Source organism: Brachionichthys hirsutus, chromosome 9 (assembly GCF_040956055.1).
Source record: "Brachionichthys hirsutus isolate HB-005 chromosome 9, CSIRO-AGI_Bhir_v1, whole genome shotgun sequence".
In the NCBI taxonomy this organism is placed as follows: domain Eukaryota; kingdom Metazoa; phylum Chordata; class Actinopteri; order Lophiiformes; family Brachionichthyidae; genus Brachionichthys; species Brachionichthys hirsutus.
In genome coordinates, this window is record NC_090905.1 from 1400942 (window position 1) to 1422667 (window position 21726).

The 21726-nt window shown below is 49.5% G+C and overlaps 1 protein-coding gene across 1 annotated transcript; it reads right to left on the minus strand.

The window, feature by feature from the left end:
• Nucleotides 1-61: 61 nt before the first annotated feature.
• On the minus strand, nt 62-20883 carry atp11b (ATPase phospholipid transporting 11B). Its single transcript, XM_068743881.1, has 31 exons — nt 20857-20883; nt 18023-18139; nt 17419-17508; nt 16549-16629; nt 16277-16384; nt 15472-15600; nt 14764-14867; nt 14247-14294; nt 13835-13899; nt 13559-13640; nt 13319-13469; nt 12536-12733; nt 12287-12445; nt 11973-12160; nt 11493-11561; nt 11298-11371; nt 11039-11142; nt 10122-10303; nt 9031-9234; nt 8801-8954; nt 8616-8718; nt 8390-8535; nt 8163-8222; nt 7846-7973; nt 7599-7737; nt 7283-7306; nt 6775-6840; nt 6404-6507; nt 6108-6273; nt 3593-3747; nt 62-792 (listed from the first exon to the last, which is right to left on the minus strand). The coding sequence occupies exons 1-31, from the start codon at nt 20881-20883 to the stop codon at nt 711-713; spliced, it is 3507 nt and encodes a 1168-aa protein (XP_068599982.1). The 3' UTR covers nt 62-710.
• Between the last annotated feature and the right edge of the window lie 843 nt (nt 20884-21726).

Sequence of the window (21726 nt, forward strand, 5' to 3'; positions counted from 1 at the left end):
TTCCGATAAATCCATAAATGTTTGATGGGACATCTGAAAGGAACCAAGTCTCACCGGATTTCTGAAAAACTCTTTATTCCGTAAATAGAAATGCATCTTTGACATGAGCTGCGGGAGGACGGACAGACGGATGGACAGGAGGCATCAGCCAACAGACAGGAAGCCAACAAAACAGCACAAACAGGCTCGGAGCGATCCGACGGGAGGCCGCACGTCGAATATCAAGTACAACAGACAGGAAGTGGCCGCGTTCAGGCCCCAAACGCCTCGACCAATCAGAACAGCTCGACACGAGCGCGAGCGGTACCGTTAGAATAAATACTCGTTCATCATCACCGGTAGAAACGGAGGATGGGACGGGCCCGGGGTGCGTCCCAAACAGAAACCAGAATGTTCAGCATCAGACATGCTGCTTTTAAATAACTTTGAACAGAACCCAGTGTGTGTGTGCGTGCGCACGCCTGACGCGCGCCCTACGACAAACACACAGTCGATCGCCACGTGGATAGAAACACATGAACACAACAACAATGAGTTGAATGGTGACGGACGAGCAACACAAAAGCGTGAGGGTGGAGACGTCCTGAAATGCATCTCCGTCTTTCTGTAGGAATGTTCAATGACGAGATGCATTCTCTAAGCAGGCTGAATGAGAGAAGGCATTTAGGGGGGGGGGGGGGGGGGGCTCTGCTGCAGCCGGGGGTCGGGGGTCAGCAGTGGGTAGCCTCGATGGGCGATAGCGTCAGGATGCTGCGATCGTTGGAGTAGAAGTTCTCCGAGTCGCTCCACGTCCTGAAAACAGGCAGCAATGACTGGAAATTAGGAGGCTGTGCGTGCGTGTGCGTGTGTGAGGGCGTGTGCGTGCGAGTGTGTGTGAGGGCGTGCGTGCGTGTGTGTGTGAGGGCGTGTGTGTGCGAGTGTGTGTGAGGGCGTGCGTGCGTGTGTGTGTGAGGGCGTGTGTGTGCGAGTGTGTGTGAGGGCGTGTGTGTGCGAGTGTGTGTGAGGGCGTGTGCGTGCGTGTGTGTGCGAGTGTGTGTGAGGGCGTGTGTGTGCGAGTGTGTGTGAGGGCGTGCGTGCGTGTGTGTGTGAGGGCGTGTGTGTGCGAGTGTGTGTGAGGGCGTGTGCGTGCGAGTGTGTGCGAGGGCGTGTGCGTGCGTGTGTGTGCGAGTGTGTGCGTGTGTGTGTGTGAGGGCGTGTGTGTGCGAGTGTGTGTGAGGGCGTGTGTGTGTGTGTGAGGGCGTGTGTGTGCGTGTGTGTGTGAGGGCGTGCGTGCGTGTGTGTGTGAGGGCGTGTGTGTGCGTGTGTGTGAGGGGTGTGTGTGCGAGTGTGTGTGAGGGTAGCTGGCTAACATTAGCTACAAAGCGCTACACAACCAGGCTGGAAGAAGCAAAGAAGAGTGAAGGATGGAGAGATGAAGCGTTTGTGACGGCGTTGGTGTCGAGTGTCAGAAGTCTCTCCTCATTCGTCTAAATCATCTCATTGAAGGGGGGCGTGAGCCCGTGACCAGCAGGCGCGGTGACGCCGTCCAGTTCACGTCCCGGTTTTATTTCCTGATTCTCTTTGGTTCGTTCTTGGAGGAAGACGAGACTCGAGCGACTCGACCGGTGGAGGAAAAGAAAACAGAAAACAAACATTCATCTCCGCTTTACCGCCGTCGAGCCCGGCTGGAGGGTCGCAATGATGGGGGACGGCGGGACGAAGGACACGCGGGACAAAGGACACGCGGGACAAAGGACACGCGGGACGAAGGACACGCGGGACAAAGGACACGTGGGACAAAGGTGGAGGGAACATAAACTCCAGGAAAAGAAGAGACCAAGCTCACGTTAAGAGCGCAGGAATTATTAAACAGGAAGGTCGAACAACATTATGCAGGGGGGGGGTAAGCTCCGCCTACCAGAATCACATTTAAGGCTTCAGGATCCGGTAGAAAAAGACTTTGTACTTCATGTATCAATAAAACAGACAGACAAGATTTCCCAGCAGCCTCTGGGGCTTAGGGTGTGGTCCCCTTGGTCGCGGAGGAGGAGTTGTGGGCGTCGGTTCAGATGGAGCTTCGGCTGCTGGGATTGGACGATAAACGTGGGCGTGTCGTGTTTCAGACTAAACATCGAGTCTGTTCCTGCTCCGGTGCCTCTTGCCGTGACTCAGCTGTGGCCGGCGTTCAATAAGAGTCGATAAATACTTTATATGTGATACACGTGTTTAAATACGCATGCTATACTCTTATAAAGCATGTTATAAAGGACTGGGCGGTTATATTCCCGTCCCCCTGAGGCAGTATCGTAGCAATAAGGCTAAATGTCATTCATTCACTCATCTGTGATTTCCTGCTTTATTTCCTCAAACCCAGAAGTAAGAAAACGTGACCTCGAAGGGTCCGAGCATCCCAAGCTGGTCGCTCAGCAGAAAGGGCCGATCAGATCAATGAATCAATGACCCGACTGAGTCGACATTTGATCTAAAAATGGAGCTGCAGCAGAAAATTAAGCTTCGTCTGCATTTATCTACGATCGTCCACCAAAATGCTAATTGAGCGGCTTGTGGGCCCCCGAAGGGCGTCATTTCCACACCCCACCAATCACAGAGCAGCACTGGAGATGGGAACGCCCACATCTGGTGCTTTCAGACAGGATTGGACTCGCTGGCGAAAAAAGCAGTCGCTCTAAAGCTAAGCTAGCAACTGTTAAAGTGCAGCGTAGCGAGGCAGTTAGCTTTGAAGTCGGGTAATCAGACTGACTCTGATCTGATCAGACAGAACGGCAGCACAGGTGAACAGGACACACACACACAGGTGAACAGGACACACACACAGGTGAACAGGACACACACACAGGTGAACAGGACACACACAGGTGAACAGGACACACACAGGTGAACAGGACACACACACAGGTGAACAGGACACACACAGGTGAACAGGACACACACACAGGTGAACAGGACACACACACAGGTGAACAGGACACACACACAGGTGAACAGGACACACACAGGTGAACAGGACACACACACAGGTGAACAGGACACACACACAGGTGAACAGGACACACACACAGGTGAACAGGACACACACAGGTGAACAGGACACACACAGGTGAACAGGACACACACAGGTGAACAGGACACACACACAGGTGAACAGGACACACACACAGGTGAACAGGACACACACAGGTGAACAGGACACACACAGGTGAACAGGACACACACAGGTGAACAGGACACACACAAGTGAACAGGACACACACACAGGTGAACAGGACACACACAGGTGAACAGGACACACACAGGTGAACAGGACACACACACAGGTGAACAGGACACACACAGGTGAACAGGACACACACACAGGTGAACAGGACACACACATGAACAGGACACACACAGGTGGGCTAGTGAACGGCCCGAACCCAAAGACGGAGATCCGTTTGTCTCGACTGCTCCTCAAGACTCGGATACGAAGGAAGACTTACAGGGGGGGGGGGGGGGGGGGGGGAAGGTCAGGCTAGCAGCCCAGATTTGTGAAACAAAGAGGTGGGGGGGGGGCTCATCAGGATCTATAATCATCGTTTCATGTCGCCCTCCCCACCTGGTGTCTCCCGATGCGTGGCGGTCGTTGGCGCTGGCCTGGCGCCGCCCGGTCACCTGGTCCAGGAGGCGGGCCAGGCGGGAACAGCCGCTCTGCCCATGTTGGTAGCAGCACAGGGACTCCACGCAGCTGAGGGCCGGGGAGGCCGGTAGAGCCTGCAGGAGGGAGGGGGGGGGGGGGGGGGGGGTCAGTGTCACACTATTACAGGGGGACGGACACTGGAGGACGCCTCGCATGCGTACAACAATACCTAGGGGGCGGTCAGACAGCAGGGGGGGGGGGGGGTGAAACGCAAATAAACAAGTCAAATAAACAGATGTTCAACGTGCAAAAAGGAAACTAATAAATATCCGTATTGATGATAAACGGCAACCCATCCCAGATAACCTGCAGCTATTAGGGCTAAGCAGCAGGCAAACAGAACAGAGAACCGGAGAGAACCGGAGAGAACCGGTTCTTGTGAGGTTACATCCCGTCTCTAATTGTTCTGATTTCTGCGGGACGTTACTACATTTCTATTTCCTGCCTTTCTATACGTCCAGTCACCTCCAAGGCTCTTTATATCTTACCAATAATACAATCTGATAATCCTACAGGGCGATAATCTCTCCAGCAAACGGCTCCGAGTCTCAAACGGTGGTGACGAGAACACAGCCACGACGGGTTGCGGCATGCGACCGCATGCTGCGTCACTTTGGCAACGTTCAGGATGTACCAGGGAAAAGAGAAACTGAAATAGAGGAGGACTAGTAGAAAGACATTCATTCATTCATTCATTCATTCATTCATCAGGGGAAGCAATGATGGTAGCATGCTGTTACAGGCAGGACAGACGCACGGACTGAAGCGCGTGCTGTCGAAGCATTTTACGCCGAAACATGATCACCTTTATCGACCCCCCAACAATCGGGGTTTTCGGAGCATGCAGCGACAGACGTGACACAGAGAGATCTGCCGTTAGCATTGCGCTAGCTCGCTGCTAACGGCAGGAACAGGCCTGGTCAAAGGTTCAGGTTAAAATCAACCGTCACTAAGAGGAGCGTCTGTTTCAAACGCAACGAGGATTCCAAACATTCCGTTTCCTGCGTGGAATAAAGACGAGTGTCCATCCGAGGTTCAAGTCAAGAGTGGAGTTAACGTTTTACCACCTTGATGTCAGATTCAAAATGTTTCCTGACAAATCAAACACGAGAGGTTTGTGCTTTTGAACGCTGCCCTCCTGGGGACGGCTGAGTCGACTTTTAGCTGCGTTTTGGGACCAGGACTGCAACCGTCTCCTCTCCTCTCCTCTACCTAATTTTGCCCAGCTGGCTCTTGGCTTTGGACAGAGGCTGCAGAGCGATGAAGTCATCACCTATCGCCACGCGGTTGGAATACATCTGCACCGGAAAAACACACACAGAGGATAGGAGCGAGAACACAGAGAGTCACACACAGAGGATAGGAGCGAGAACACACAGAGGATAGGAGAGAGAACACAGAGTCACACACAGAGGATAGGAGAGAGAACACACAGAGAGTCACACACAGAGGATAGGAGAGAGAACACACAGAGGATAGGAGAGAGAACACACAGAGAGTCACACACAGAGGATAGGAGAGAGAACACACAGAGGATAGGAGAGAGAACACAGAGTCACACACAGAGGATAGGAGAGAGAACACACAGAGAGGATAGGAGAGAGAACACAGAGAGTCACACACAGAGGATAGGAGAGAGAACACACAGAGTCACACACAGAGGATAGGAGCGAGAACACAGAGAGTCACACACAGAGGATAGGAGAGAGAACACACAGAGGATAGGAGAGAGAACACACAGAGGATAGGAGAGAGTCACACACAGAGGATAGGAGAGAGAACACACAGAGAGTCACACACAGAGGATAGGAGAGAGAACACACAGAGAGTCACACACAGAGGATAGGAGAGAGAACACAGAGAGTCACACACAGAGGATAGGAGAGAGAACACAGAGAGTCACACACAGAGGATAGGAGAGAGAACACACAGATATCAAGCGCCGCCTCCAGACGCGCGCCGAACCATTCGGATGAACGCGACTAAAAAACAGGTTAGAGTAGAAGAAGAGATGTGACCGAGCAGCGTGTGCGTTTCTGTACATCGGCGTGTGTTTGCACCCCGCCCCCTAACCCTAACCCCCCCCGTCTAGTGGATGATTTTGAATGAACCGTTTCCCCAAGCTCCCCGTCATGTAGCAGGACATTTCCATTTGTGTGAGACATGTGTATGCAGCTTAGCCTCCCCTCGGCTATTTCAGCACTTCTCATGAGTTTTTCATAGTCGGGCCGCAAACCTTCTCTAAAAAAAAAAAGTTTTTATCTAAAACGATAAAGAAAACTTTGGAGAACAAAACCGAGCGGACGCCGTGGATGAATTCAGATCAGCACAAAGAAGTAGACCGGCAGGCGAGGAGGTGAAATGAAATCTAAACGCTTCCCTGACTGTTCACCTTCTGCCCCCCCGCCCCCCCGCCCCCCCGTCCTCGTGTTACCTGACTCCTCTGGGTGCTGGTTGGCTGCAGGTGTCTGTAGAAGACCTTCTTCACCACGTCAGGAAACAGGCAAGTGATGACGATGATGATGATGGCGAACCAGGCGGAGCCGCTCGACAGCAGCTGCACGAACACAAAGTACATGTCCTGGGTGTGGAGGAACGGCCTGGGGGGGGGGCGAAAGGGATGCTTCATTAGGTCAGTGGACCGGGATGGGTCACGGAACTGAGATTCAGTCGAACACAACTCAGGTGAATCAGGCGCGTGACGGCGACTCTTTAAACACGATTCCTCACCAGATGATGCCTCCATAGAAGAGCGAGAAGATGAAGTAGAAGGCGATCGAACCCCAAGTCACAAAATGGTTCATCCACGTCCAGAAATGTGTCTCTAGAGCGAGCTTCAGGAACACACACACACACACACACACACAGAGCATCAATAATCCGTTATGTAATTGGGATTCAAACACAACTCCACCATTAAACAGACGTATCCCTGTAATGATCCCACTCTGATAAAAACCGATCATGACCCTGAGCTGTGACGGCGATGACATCATTCCGTATTTCATCACAAAGTGTCCTGTGGGGATAAAACACGCTGCCACACGCCGATCATCCGAATAAAAGCAGTCGTCTGGGAACGAGACGCGTGAATAGTTTACCTTTAATGTGACCGTGATGACCATGACGGTAAAGACCAGCGTTCCAAAGGTCCAGTTTCCAAACATCTAGAAAACAAACAGCCGGAATGAAAACGATCAACGGTACGCGACTCCATCATAAACCCACTGATCATCCTTTACAGGCTTTGAGATGCAGACTGTGTGCTGTGGGGAGCATCGTTTTACTGCCAGCCAATCCAGAACCCCGCTGGAGTCCTAACAATTCAACCCGGCGCCTCCCTTTGTTGGTGAAAGGACTTGGACTTGTGTTTTTAATAACCTCTTTAAGCGCCGGCGAGTTTCCCCGAACGTCGGCGACGCTTTGGACAAACCTCGCAGCGTCTTGTTAGAGAAACTCTTAAATTCTAAGTGCATTAAAGGAGCATCCATTAAAGGCTTGTATGCTACATCTCTGTAGGGATTAGCAACACAGAAATATGTTGGGGAGCCATCCTGATGGTCCCCTCCCATTAACCCCCCCAGGAGACATGCGTTCAACGACTCTTACCAGCTGCCTGTTAGCTCGAAAGATCTGAAGACATGCACAGCGTGAAGGCAGAAGAAAAAAAAAAGAGTCATCAACGAAAGACAGAAGAAGAAGACAAGCGAGCGAGAGGAGGAAGAAGTGATGGAGAGAAAAGATCAGGCGAAGACAGGATGGGAAGAAAAGGTGAAAGGTGAAAGGTTAATTATCACATGAACGACAGACTTGCTGGTCTACTCAGAGAAACTGACTTGTTAAAAGATTAAAAAGACAGAATGAGCAGGAAGAACACAGCCGTGCACGCACGCACGCACACACACACTAACAGCCGAGCACACACCTGCCCATTGCCCATAAGTGTGGTGTCTTCTCCCATCAGGACGTAGGAACCAAAGAAGAAGACGAAGGCGTGGCAGAAGCCTAAAACCGTCCAGTACAGGAACGTCCGGAAGGACAGCAGGGAGTTCTTGCTGATGTCCCTGTTGGATGGAAACGCTCGACTCCGTTTGGAATGCTACATAAAAGTGCTGCTAGCCGTCTTTAGACGACAGAAAAGTGACCAAAGCAGCTTTTTGAACTACACTCACCTGTACAGGCCAGGTTTACTCTGCAGGACGTGTGGATGGACCAGCTGTTCAAACAGACTGAACACCAGGATGGGCAGCGAGGTGAAGCAGATGTTGTACAGCGTCAGGTAGACGCTGTCATAGAGAGTCTGGGACGGACAGAGACAGTTTCACTCAGCCGCAGCTCAAATCGGAATGACTGGCACGTTCAGAAGCTAGTCAGAAAGCCGAGGGAGGAAACCTTCAGAGGTGTAAATGCGTTCAGTGAAGACCATGAGAGACACTAAAAACCACACAAAGACGTGCAAGAGAGAGAGAGAAGAGATAAAGAGACTTACTTGTTGTGAAAACAGACAGAAGAACTGGTATAAAAACTGGGGCGTGATAAAACACACATTCTAGAAGACAGAATGAGGGAAAGAAACATTAAAAACGATGCAACGAAAGGAAGCGCTCGATTCAAATCTGATGAGTTTAATTCATGAATAAAATAAACCCAAAAACACGTCCTGGGGGATGCTAAGAAAGTAAAAAGAGCTAAAAACATTCTGCATTCAAGTCTTACCTTGTAGAAAAAGTACTGTACAAGCGTAGCTATTCGGACGTAGTAGAAGTGGCCGTGGACCAGCAGGAGTTTAGCCAGGAACTTAAACCTGGCGATTGCATAGTCGCTGTTTCTCACGGCCTGACGACCCTCCCTCCCCATTATACCTGCAGAGAGAGGACGCAGACGCTGAGAACACGCTGCCGTTACCAATCCGGGCCGTAACGTGCGCGCGGCGAGGGCTTACCGATGCCCACGTGAGCTTCCTGTATCATACTGACATCATTGGCGCCGTCTCCGATGGCTAGAGTGATGGGTTTCTCTGGGGACGTCTTCAAAAGACGAACCACCTGGACAGAACAAAAGACATTACAGGGACATGCAGAGACAAAGGAAATGAAACCCAGAGCATCGCACTGGGAAGACGTGCACCTTGGCTTTCTGCAGCGGGGCCATCCGGCAGCAAAGCACGGCCGAGCAGTTTTTACACACTTCCATGAAGAGCTTCTCGTGTTCCCTCAGAGCCAAAGACAGACTGGCGCCGTCCACCACCAACCCGTGCTGGACGACGTGATCCTCCTTCAGCCTGGAGAGAAGGGCAGAACAAGGTGAAGCTCATCAACCGGGCACCGAACAGCTCCGGCGCTCGCCCACACGCTCACCTCCTGGCCAGGACGCGGAGCTGCTCGGCACACTCGTGGTCGGAGCGCTGCTGCAGGAGCTCCAGGACGTTCATGGCTCTGTGGAAGTGGCCGCAGGAGAGACTGACGCTGACGGCCGTCTCGTGTTTGTCCCCCGTCAGGACCCATACTTTGATCCCTGCCAGACGCAGAGCCTCGATGGTCTCCTGGACTTTGTCTTGCAGTCTGAACGACAAGGGAGAGGAAAAAGTACATGCAGCAGTATATTTCTAAATACTAACCCAAAGTTAGTCACGCCCATTAACCTCAGAGTTGAATACTTAATAGATATTATGTCATTTGATACGGTTTTAATATTGTCGACTCGTCGTCCATTCTGAAGGGATATACTTCGATTGTGTGTTTTAGTTTTCGGGACGACTTCCATCGCGACACAGAAACAGAGTGCAGGATAGAAGGGGGGTAGGAGGAACGGGGGGCTTATGTGAGGAGCAGATGGTGAGCGGATTGCAAACGCACATCGACATTTATTTCCAGAGAGACTCGGTGAAGTGACGGTTCTCTCATTGTGTGTTTGTAAGAGAACGAGCTTCTTACGGTTTTATTACATCCTATTCTTAGTTCATGCAGTGTTGAAACAAACGTTCTTCAGGTTGCTTCTCCTTTCCTTCTCTAACCCCCCCCCCCCGTTTTTGAGTCTATGGTAACAGGCAAAAAGAATATTTGTGAATTTCATAATACAACATCTGCCGTACCCAGACAGTAACTACACGTCATGTACTCAGAATAAAAGAAAAGTACGTTGCATGATATCCATGTAATCGTGACTCTAAAGCAGCTTTCATGTGTAAAACGTCGGTCACAACGTCGACCCTTCAGTGGCGACGCTATTTGAGAGTCGTTTGCCTGAGTTGAGCCCAAAGCGGCAGCTCCTTGGAATCATTTCCTCCTGTGAACGCATCAGCTAATTAACCACAGAACTCCATTACAGCTGAACAAAGAGCTGAATTAATTTAGTAAAGCTACACTGTGCTAAATCATAGAAATATGCATGAAGGATCCCCCCCAAGAGGGACAGAAATGTATTCCAATTTATTCATTGGTCTCCGTACTTGTCCTCGACCCCCGTGGCTCCCAGCAGCCGTAGGTCTCTCTCGATGTAGCTGAAGGCCTCCTGCAGCCGCTCCTCCCTCTGCTGCAGCGCCGTTCGGGCCGCGACCAGACGCCTGTCCACATCGATGTACTGCTCTGGGCTGAAGTGGCGACACGCCACGACCAAGGTCCGCAATCCTTTCTACGATAGGAGGACGAGTGGGGATGATGGGTGGAGGAAGAAAAAAAAAAAAACAGGAGAGATGAGTCAGAATTAAATTAAAATAAAATGACAATGAATAAGGAGAACACAGGCAAGAGAAGAAAGAATGCAAAGACATAAAATGGATAAGAGAGAGAGGAAAGGTCAGAAATGGAAGACGATGTGGATAAAAGGATAGAACAGAGAGAGAGAGAGAGATAAAGAACAGGAAAACAATTCATCAAAGCTTTGCTTTAAATCAGGAAACCAGCCTGGGGGGCTAGACGAACGCAAATCAGCTCAATGCAGAGCGCCGACTCCCGGCTGCTGACATCCCGTGACACTGTGTGTGTGTGTGTGTGTGTGTGTGTGTGTGCGTGTGTTTATCTAATAGAGACAGAGTGACGGAGCCAAAACGAATCATTACAGCTGCAGAGCCGACACGCCCAGAGACACACAATCAAACGGGCTTTTATTCCAAGGTCGAGTTTTCTGAGGTGAATTTAATTTTTTTTCATTCATTTAAGGCGCTTTGAAGGGCAGACGACGGGCTGCTTGACCTTTGTTGAGGGAAAAGATTAACAGTCTGCAGCTTCTGTCCAAAAATGATCATCTGGATCTGAGGGAATGGCGTTCTAAGGATAACGCCAGATTGTGAGCAGCCAAACAGACGTGTAATTCAGCCGCTACGATACTTAGACATGTACATTGTCATTTAAAAATAGTATATCTTACCAAGGCAAACTCGTCCACATGCAATCGGGTCTTTTCTATGTCACCACCGGTAGCAAAAGGCAAAATGGCCGACTCTGCACCTTTGGTGAACAGCACTTTGCCTCCTTGAAAACAAAGAGAGCAAACAGACGGAGCAAAAGTTAACATTTAGATAGATATAATATACATTAATGAAAGGACCACGCAGCATTTATCTAGTCAAACCTAGTCTGATGGATTTAGCTTCCCTAATTGCTGCCTTTGTTCAAGGCAGCGTTACCTGAGGGAGTCTGCAGCACGACGCTCATCCTCCTGCGGTTGGCGTCGAACTCGAGTACGTGGAGCAGCTTATAACTGGCAGAGCAAAGACAGACACTCGTGTTACGTTAAGCCCAGGAAACCAGCGCGTCTCAAACCACGTCCAACCACGGCTCCATTTAGAAACACGCCGACATTAAATCACATTCGTTTGTACCTCTCCGACTTGCCAAATGTCCTGATCTCCATGATATCTCCCTGGATCCCGGTGAAGGCCACGCCAAACCTGAGGCAAAGAAACTTTGTTTGTGCTTCTCCAAACCCGCCTGGTGGTTTTATGCATGCGTGAGCTGCCACGTAAACACACGCTCTGACCGGAGAGACACAGTTAACTTTGGTTGCACTGCCCTTTACAGTCAACGGCCAATGGGGGGTGCTGTTTTGATAAGGAACGTGCTCATCCTAAAACATGGAACTTCAGAAAGAAGCTAGTAGTAGTTAGCAGCTAACCCTTTTAAGCACGCCACTCAGAGAACTGTGGTTAAGGAGGCAACCTGTCGTTGCATGATTCGCGCCTCCACAGACATTAAAGTTAAGACACGGATGTCGTCGTGTCCGGAGTTGCAGCAATCACACACCCAGACAATGCGGTAAAGCATCAAGCTCTGGTTTCTCACTCCTTCCTGTCTAACCTCACCTCTTTGTTGCCTCTACCAAAGCCTTCTCATCCGGCGAGGAGGCGTAGTACTCCATGTGACTGGAGGAGAAACCGTTGGCATGGGAGAAGGGGTCTCCCCCCCCGACCAGGCAGTCTGGCTGGTCGTAGCTGATGTGGACCGTGTGACACAACGACACCGCCTTGAGAAACAGGACTTCATCACCGATCTAGATGGGACAACAGAGGGACGTCGGATCGTATTCCTCACAGCCGTGACCAAGTGTTCGCTGCTAACTCCAGCTATTGCTTTATACACAGTGTGTGTATATGTAAGAACTACATATGCTCCTTACCAGCTGGGGTGTGGACCCGTCTGGTGAATCGTCAGTCATTCCCTCGGGAACCAGTTTGCCATTAACGTCCCGGTACTTGGTTCCGTTAATTGAACACTCCCGAAAGTGCATCTCGTTTTCTGTTAGCGTACCCGTTTTATCTGTGAACACGTATTCCACCTAGGAAACACACGCAAGCACATATTACCTGAATATTAATACTACACAACTCAGAAAATACGTGAGGCAGAGTTTAAGGTCAATGCAAACCTGGCCCAGCTCCTCGTTGAGGTCAGACGTGTTGACCTGAGCCTTCTGGTCACTCTCCTCGTGGTAGAGGTCCAAATCCCAGCCAATGAAAAAGGAGCCAAGGAACTTCTGCATCTCCACAGTAACGTAGAGCGAGATTGGGATGATGAAGTTATAGAGGACCAGAAACGCCAGAAAGTCCGAGATGAACTTCAAGATCTGAAGGATGAGAGGACATTTCACAAGAATGAGACCGAGGAGGAGGACAAGCTCCACGAGTGGGAGGCGAGCAGAGAAACAAGACAGGACGATAAATCAACATCAGGAGAAACTGCTGCTGCGACGAGGAATAAAGAAACAACCGAGGAGGAAAGGTCTGCCATTTTCTGCTGAGCAAAAAAAGGAACAAATATTCTATTCAAACTTGTTTCTGAGTATTGGAGCAGATAGGACATACAACAATACATCCTGCACGATCAAAGATTCTATAGTCTATTCTGGCGTCTACCCTTTAGGCCCTGCCTCACTGTAACGGTGTCGGCAGCGTTCAGGAACACATTTCACACCAGAAACGTGCTGCGGGAGTTTCTCTTTGGGCAGAAGGAAGGCGAGAGTGAAGGTGATGTTTCCACAATACATGGAGGCTGCCGTTCTGATTCATAAATGTTGGCAGGTAGGAAGATAAGCCGGAAGACCGGCCCCGTTAAATGCACTTCCTTTCTCGCACCTTGTCAAAAAATAGAGATAGAATGCTGCTGCTTGATTTTAGCCTAAGAGTTTGAAATGATTGAAACGCAAACTAACCGGGCTGCTGTTTCTCTCCTGCTCCGTCTTTTGGTTGTAGAAAGGCTCGTCCGATTTGCCCTCAGCCTGCCAGGCATACTTCAGGATGGTGCTGAGGATAGCCTCAAACAGCAAGATGCCCAGGTAAATGATTAAGAAGGTATTCATGGACCTGACACGGGAAAGAGTTAAACGTTAAACCCGGCGAACCCTGAGCGGTTCAACGCCCGCGTTCTCCCAGAGACAGCTGAACGTGCTCACTTCTCCACTGCAGAGCGTTTCTGGGATTTGCACTTGTAGTTGAGGGCCATCTTGGACTCCATCCCCGTGTAAACAGCCACACCTGCAGCAGCAGGTTAAAACATCAGACCAAGGAGATCCACCCATGAGATCATTTTTATGCACGCCTTAGTTCTTCAGCGACCAATAATCAAACCTCGTTACGTACGCAACAAAGCCTCACTTCAAATGACCCCTTTAAGAAATGATTTACTCCCCCTCGGTGCGTGTGATTGGTGGTTTTGTCTTTTGACTTACCAAAAATTTCTTTGGTATTTTTCAACCTGGCTCCTCGCAGCAACAGATTCTCCGGACCCAGAGGTCTGACATTTGAGCAAAGGAAAAACATAAATACAGAAAAAGACGAACGAGACCATCGGATTCCTTTTTATTTAAGACACAGCATCCAAACGGAACTGAGCCACGGTCCGAGAGACGTTGTGTATACGGCGCTAATCACCCTCATTTAGCTGCCCTGTTTCATTCTGACGAGCCGCTGCAGCTTGTGCAGCTGAGGAAGCTGCTTTCACCCCAGCGGCTAGCGATTCAGAAACTCCTTCCTGTTGTATAACCCAGCTCCGATCAGAGCGATCAGCATGCAACGCTTCTCCTAATGCCCTTTAGCAGTGTCATAAATCTGTCTAGGTCAGGTGGGTCCATCCGGCCTCACCTCACAATCTCCTCTCCGTGTTGAGTCACCGTCATTCGACCGACAAACCTGGAACAAAAGTCACTTTAGTCGGGCTCTGCACGAAAACACAAAGGCGGTAAAAAAAACAAACGCCTAGAAATAACCTTTTGAATTTTGAGTTGCATTTTTGGATGGGAACCAGGTTTGTGGTCAACATGAAGAACTGAGATGCAGAAAGCTGACAATAGGAAGTGAGTACCTAAGAAGCAAGTGTTAAGAGAGGGGGGGGGGGGGGGCAGGAAACTGCCACATAGACAAACTGCCTCATCTAAAAATACCCTGATCGATCCCCGAGCGGCCAGCTGACACAGCCATGAGGAACGAGCGTCGCTGGAAAGGTGATGAAGTCATCTCGCCTCAGTCCCAAATTAATAACAGGCCTATGATGGAGCAGGCCTCGTGCACGTTGAGCACGGCGGCTTTGAACGTACATTCAGGAGGATCAAACGAAGAAGCGGTTCAACACGTCGTGCTTGTGGAGCTACTTTGGGTTTACCTGTACAGGTCAGGTTCAGGTTGTTGACACTCCACCACAGCCTGCAGATTCTCCAACCGGGACACAGTCTGACACACCGATGTCTCCGCCACAGAGTAATGAGTCTGCGCACACACACACACACACACACAGGTAAACAAACGCTGACGAAACAGGAAGCAGAGTTTAAAACTGGACATGGAAGCTTTATTCACACAAAAGCGTGAGGAACAAAAAGCTTCCCATTATGAGGCAACTTGTTCCACCGCCGTTCCTCAAATGTTCACCAGGTCGTAGCCGACATGATGGTTAGTCAGTCAGATTCCCCATGCACGTATAAACGCACCCTTCTTCGAAGTGAAATGGCTTTTCTGCAAAGCAACCCTGGACTTTTTAAACCACCAGTAAGAAAGCGTGCGTCCCATCATGCGACGTGTTCGTGACACAAACCACATCCTGTGGCTGTCGTGATACGTTTCCAGTGAGCAGCGGAGACATTCCCGTACGCGCGTAACAAAGGAGACACGCCGACGGTGCTCGTCAAGCCGTTCATTTAAAGTTTCACCAAATCAAACTTGTGTTTATCTGAACTTCAACTTTAAAGCTAAAACGTATTTTATAATGTCAGAGTCTCCTGTCCGTGTTCGTTTAAATCTGACGTTGTGCCTTTTACGTCTTTTCACTCCACAAACGCCGATCGGCTGCTTGTATTTGTACACACACACACACCTTCAGGTTGGTCTCTCCATCCAGGCTGGCCGAGGTGATGTGGCAGGTGCCGTCAGCCCGCTCCGATGACAGCAGCACCAGATCAACGGGGAACGTCTCGTCTTTCGCCACTCGGACGATGTCCCCCACCTGGGACGGACGGACGGACAGACAGAAACAATGGGACTGATTCTCACCTTTGCCTTTTGCAGACACTTTGTCTCCGCCTTGGTGGGAGGAGCTCTGCAGATACCGACCAGCTCAGACGCAGGACGAGACGCGTTTTATGTTTGTTCGTTAGCAACAAGGAGACGTAATGTTCAGAGACTGCGTGGCAACCTGCCAGCGGGTTCAGTGCGACGGCGACGTTACGTCACGATGCATTATCCGTGCAACCCGAAGGCACGCCATCACAAAACTCGATTACAGAGAAACGAAACGTTCCTGGCTTTATTAAGAGAAAACACAGGAGCGATTGTTGAGAGAGTATCGGTCGGAATAAAAGCCATTTCATTTCGTTCGGCCCCCGAACAAAGCGCCGCTCTCCTTCCCGGCTGTAACCGGGCAAACAACAATAAAGTGAGCCTGACAAGCGCTTACTGTGAGACGAGGGGACGCGAGCCATTAAGTAGCAGTGTGTTGGCTCCAGACAGTGGAAGCCTGGCCTCAGAGGGATTCTACGCACGACCATACCGACTCACAGACGTACCCAGAAAGCCAGACCCCCCCAGCCCCAGACTGGAGCAGATGCTGCTCTCCAGGAAAAGCACGCGCCATTCACACAACACCCCAGTGACTGCAGGCTACGGGCCGCGCTCCGTGTTACCCGGATGTTCTTGGACTTCGTCTGGACCAGACTTCCGCTGCGAACCACAAACACCGGAGCGCCGTTCACCTCGTTATCCCCCTTGTGCCTCAGCCAATCCTCGTAGCCCTGCAATGAAAGCGACTCAATGATCGTACAGAGAATGACCTTCGTCTCGGACTAGGACATAATCAATAATGGGAAGTGTCCTTTAATACAAGCCATCGCCTTTATTTAGATACCACAGGCTTGTTCCTCATTCCCAGCTCGGCGCAGTGTGCTCGTGTCCTCACCTGCTTGATGGCAGTTACTGCGATCACAAAGAAGAGCGGCAGCCCGCTGGTGACTGGGGAAGTCGGGGTGTCTATCATTAGCTGGAGAGGAAGGGTGGAGACATTTCAGCAAACTGCATTTAGCCTGCGAGAAGCCGTGTCTGACGGCGTGTCGTCCTCTTGCTTTTATGCTTTCGCTTCCTGGATTTCACGCTAACGTCCCGCTAATCTTGTCGTTTTTGTACCACAGGCAGGTGAAAGCCATTAGAGGGTAATTAAATCCTTCCTCCCTTCCTCCAGGCTTATTCAATAGCTGGACAGGAGGAGGCGTGGCCTCGCGGCTTAAAGCTGTCACATTTATGGAAATTAAAGTCTTGACTAATTCAGACGATCTCCTGTTGTCACCGGGTGCTTGTTTGGGGGGGGCTGTTGGTTCTATGCAGAATAACGAGTCGGCCTGCTCTTCTTGGAACGGGCCTTTAGCGCGACGTAAATAAAGCCGACTTGACTCTTGATTATCAGACTTGCTAAAGCTAATTCCACTAGCAGATCTACGTGAGGCACAAAATGGGACTCTGTTTAGCTCCCAGCCAACCCTGCAGCTGGCGCCAGAGCTGGGGGGGGGGGGGGGGGGGGGGGCGAGCCCATTACATCCCGGTTTGAGAGGTGAGACAATGACCTCAGGCACACTTTAACTGTCTGCCGCCGGCCATCTCGGGGCCGATGACCTAAAGAGATTATGCCCGTCTTCAGCTTCAAAAGCAAAAACTCCTCACCATCCGACAGCACAGAATGTGTGTGTGTGTGTGTGTGTGTGTGTGTGCGTGTGTGTGTGTGTGCGTGTGTGTGTGCGTGCGTGTGTGTGTGCGTGTGCATTATGAGCTTTATTACCTGTACAAGGAAGATGATGAGGAAATAGAAGTTGGCTATCCTTCTGAACTGCTCAAACAGATTCTTTGGGACAAAATTCCAAATTGTGTACTGAAAGAAGAACCAAAGCAGCATTCAGAGCAAGGAAAGGTGCAAAACGAGCCGCGTGCCGGTCCGCGTTTCAGCGTCGGGGCATCGCTTCCTGTGCTGTATGACTGACCAACACAGAAAGGATGACGAAGGACATTTGTTTCTTTTTAGGGAGTCATTTCCTGATTCTACCTCATTAAAGAGATCAAATCATACGACATGAATAACGCCGTCTTTGTCTCAATAAAAAGCACGACTTAAGGTCTTACTGTCAATCATTGGATCAACTGTCTTATCAATGGCAGCCATCAATCAACACTGGTGCCAGACAGACGGCAGCCTCTTTGGATTATTACTCTTTTGTCCGGTCGGCCTTTGAACAGACCTTCTAATCCTCTCAGGAACACCTTTGGGCAGATCCTGATCGCTCTTTCATCACGCGAGACTAAAGGTGTTGATAAAGTACCAGAACACAACACGCCGCCTCACCCTGAACACGGAACAGCACAAAGGACACCGTCATCAATTCAATTACCTTGGAGGAGATGATTCTGTTGTCAGCAAAGCGTTGGGGGATGTAGTGGCCATGCTGGGGGAACCGGTTTGCTACGTAAACCGTTCTAGTCTCGCTCTGATGGGGGGGGTCAAAACCCTGATGGAAAATAAAGCATTAATTCCAGAATGACAATGGTAACAAAAGAAGCTTGTTTTATGCCTCTTGACTTTGAGCCTAAATTTAAAAATACATTTAACTTTACGCCGAGTTTCTCTCCGTCATCGCCCAGCAGACAAATCAGCATTCAACTTTGTAAACACACCGGTCTGAATGGATTACTGACTGAGATGTAGATAACTGGAGGAGCATCCCAGAAAAGCAGAGCGACTTGAATCTCGTGATTTTTATCAGAAGGTGTCAAATCGAGACACGCCCTCAATCAAGAATGGCCTGTCGTGAAATAATGATCTATGTGTAAGGCAGGTGGGAAAAGCCACTTCTTATCACCCATGCATGTTTTAAAATCAATTAGAGGAGTTTATAGCCGACCCTAAATCACATGCCTGAGCTGTGAGGCCAAACTTATCACAACCTGCTAACAAGCAACGACACAACTCGTGTCACTGCAACCACTTCCTGAAGTTTGATTTCATTCACGCGCCTTCAATCAATAAAAACAAAAGAAACAATCAAGCGTGAAGGCCAGAAGGCCAGAAGGCCAGCACAGAACTGGGAATGATTATAAGTCTCTCACAGCCGGAGCAGCGGCTGGGCGTCTGACAAATGCACCACAACCACGGTAACACAACGACACAGGACGTCCTCGTCAGAGGGACAGAAAGACCGTTAAACCAAGACAGCGTCACTCCTTCCAGGAAATAACCACACCGGTTAATCGTTTACTGATGGATTCATTTATCTTTCTGGCACGCCAGTCAACAACACAATCCACCACCAACCGTACAAAAAGAGGACGGCATAAAACCCAAACGTGCGCTCATGTCAGACAAACTCTAAAAGACGTGCTGGAATCATTCCCTGTGGCCTGCACACAGAGATGAGAATAAATCATCATCAATAACACAAAATCATCGCAATGATAAAACTATTGCAAGCAGAAATGAGATGCCTGACGCACACAATGCACACAAGCGGACACACAACAGCCTGTTTACTTAAATATATCATGCTCGCCACCAACATCCAAATCCCTGCATCAGCTACATGAAGCCTCGCTGCAGAAAAGCTCCACATTTGTTGAGACCTTCGGGAAATCACACAATGCAACACAAGCAACAACAACACAACGCCGATGTCTTCAAGGAGACACGCATTTGGCCGCCTCTCAAATAAAACTGGCGGCTACTCAGCAGCCAGGTGGCAAATGTCAGACGTCTCTAACATTTGGGATGACTTCTCAAACATGTGAACGAGAACCAAGGACTGCCCGTCGGTTTGATTCGCATGACGGAGCAGGAAGCCAGTTTTGAGCTGGACTCTCCTACATTCCCGTCATCCTTTCTTCCTAAAGAAGCCGATAAGCAGCATGCGAGGGAATAAACATCACTGCTTATCGGACAGCTGATAGATACCAAGGTCAGACAAATGTCCCAGAAAACTTTTTCAATTAGGACGGTTGGATTAAGGTGCATTTTAATTAAACTTTTTTTTTTTTTTTAATTAACCCGGCAGATTAATTATGTGGGCTGGGTCAACGGAACCACAATTAGGAGGAGGCTAAGGTTTTATGATTCCTAACAAAAGTAAACGTTTTGTACAGACTGACAAGCAGGGGTCACGCTCACCACTCCAACCCAGGCCCAAGTACAGGAGGCCCTCATTAACAGGGGGGGGGGGGGGGGGGGGGGCATGTGGGCCTTAACGTTCATTAAATCCACTGCCTCAAAGTTTGACTAATGTCTCACAATATCTAAACTCTGGCTGAAGTAATTCCTTGAATAATTTAAGTAACTCGATGACGACAAACTCTCGAGGTGAATCATATTTTAGGACCTCGCCTGGCGGGGGGGGGGGGGGGGGCTGACAATGGAAATCATCCTCTGGCTGCAATTGTGTTCCTTTTCATTAATGTGCATTGTCCCTTCTCGGCAAATAAATATATTATTATCATAATAAAAATAAAATAATCTCACCACAGCTGCACGTTGGAACTGCAAGAGCACCGACAATGAACCACGCAGCCATCATTGCGTCACCACGCAGCCATTTTTACAGGTAAACAACAGGTGATTCCAGCAAATAGAGGATCCTCACAGTGTCTACCCCGAGAAGCTAAGCTACGAAACATCGAGAGTTAAATAACATGCTAACATAACACACACACACATATAAATATATATATATATACACACATATGCTAAGAATTACCTTCTTGACTCTATTAAACCTCCCGAAAAACTGCTCTGGGTGTAAAAAACTGTAAATTAATTAACTCTTACCCGAAGATTAGCAGAGCCGTAACTTTCCCAAGTTTTACGTTGTTAGCCACAGCTCGCTAAAGTAAACTTAATTAACTCACAAAAGGAAAACAAGAAAAGAACGTCAAACACAAACTAAATAGTTAAATTTAAACTAAATCACGGTCCTTTGGCGTTCGGTTTCAATGATTTAGCCTTTATCGGCTAATTAGTTCGCAAAACGGGGAAGAAGCTAACATTAAAACCCGACGTTACACCTGGCTGTCATTGCCGCGAGAGTCGTCACTATTTCGGACACATCGGCAACAGCTAGTTAGCTTACCGGCTGTTGTTGCCCAACTAAAGTTCGGACCCTTTTACCACGTCCCAAGCCTTTAACCGAGACAACGAGTACTGGAGTTACAAGAAAAGTAGTTGGGAGTAGCGCAGCTTTACCAGTTGCTGTCGGATCCACCGGAGCATTCTTGCGAAAATACGGGCGAAGTAGCCACCTCCGCCGCTAGCCCGGCGCTAGCAACTAGCTGCTCCGACAAAACCGTCCCGAACATAAATATCCCCCCACCCGAAGGCTGCTCTTCACATTTATGCCGTATGTCTGTGCGAAATAAATAATTCAGCTTCTCCCCATTCCGCGTTAATGTCAGAATATTTATCTCCGGTAAAAGTGTCGGGCAAGCTGGCCACAGTCCCGGCGAGCTGCGCTACATCTCTTCCGTTCCACGATCACTTTCCCTCTGCCAGCGGAGCGGAGGTCTGAGCGGCGGCTCTCCGGCGGCCCCCTGGCGCCCCCTGCCGGTCCGCGGATGCATAGAGACAGACAGATGCAATCCTTCAGGTTTAACTCACTACAATTAATACAACAGATATTACAAGTGTACATCCATTCATTGTCCATTTGATCCCTTTCCTTTGAATGTGTCGGCCATGCTATCCGGTCCCCGTATCATCCCAGAATCTCACATAAAGTGAGGTCATCCTAGCATTAGTGGCTCTTTGCCAGTCATGAATTCTGTTTCCCGCCCTCCCCTGAGGCTCGGCTGCAGTACATACATCCCAGTCGGTCAATAAAGTACAGAAAATAAATGAAACCGCACACGGAGGATGAGAAATGCTTAGACCTAGAACATCTACGGAGATGGTCTGGCTGTGCTTTTTGTTTCCAAAATTGATATAACATATTATATATGATTGATAGGATGCACCTATCAAATGGAAAATGCTAAAGATCCTGCAGCACTCTCCATCTGGCCTCCTAAATGTAGAAAAAATGAGCATGTTTGCATCTCTCTCTCTTTTGCCCTCAGC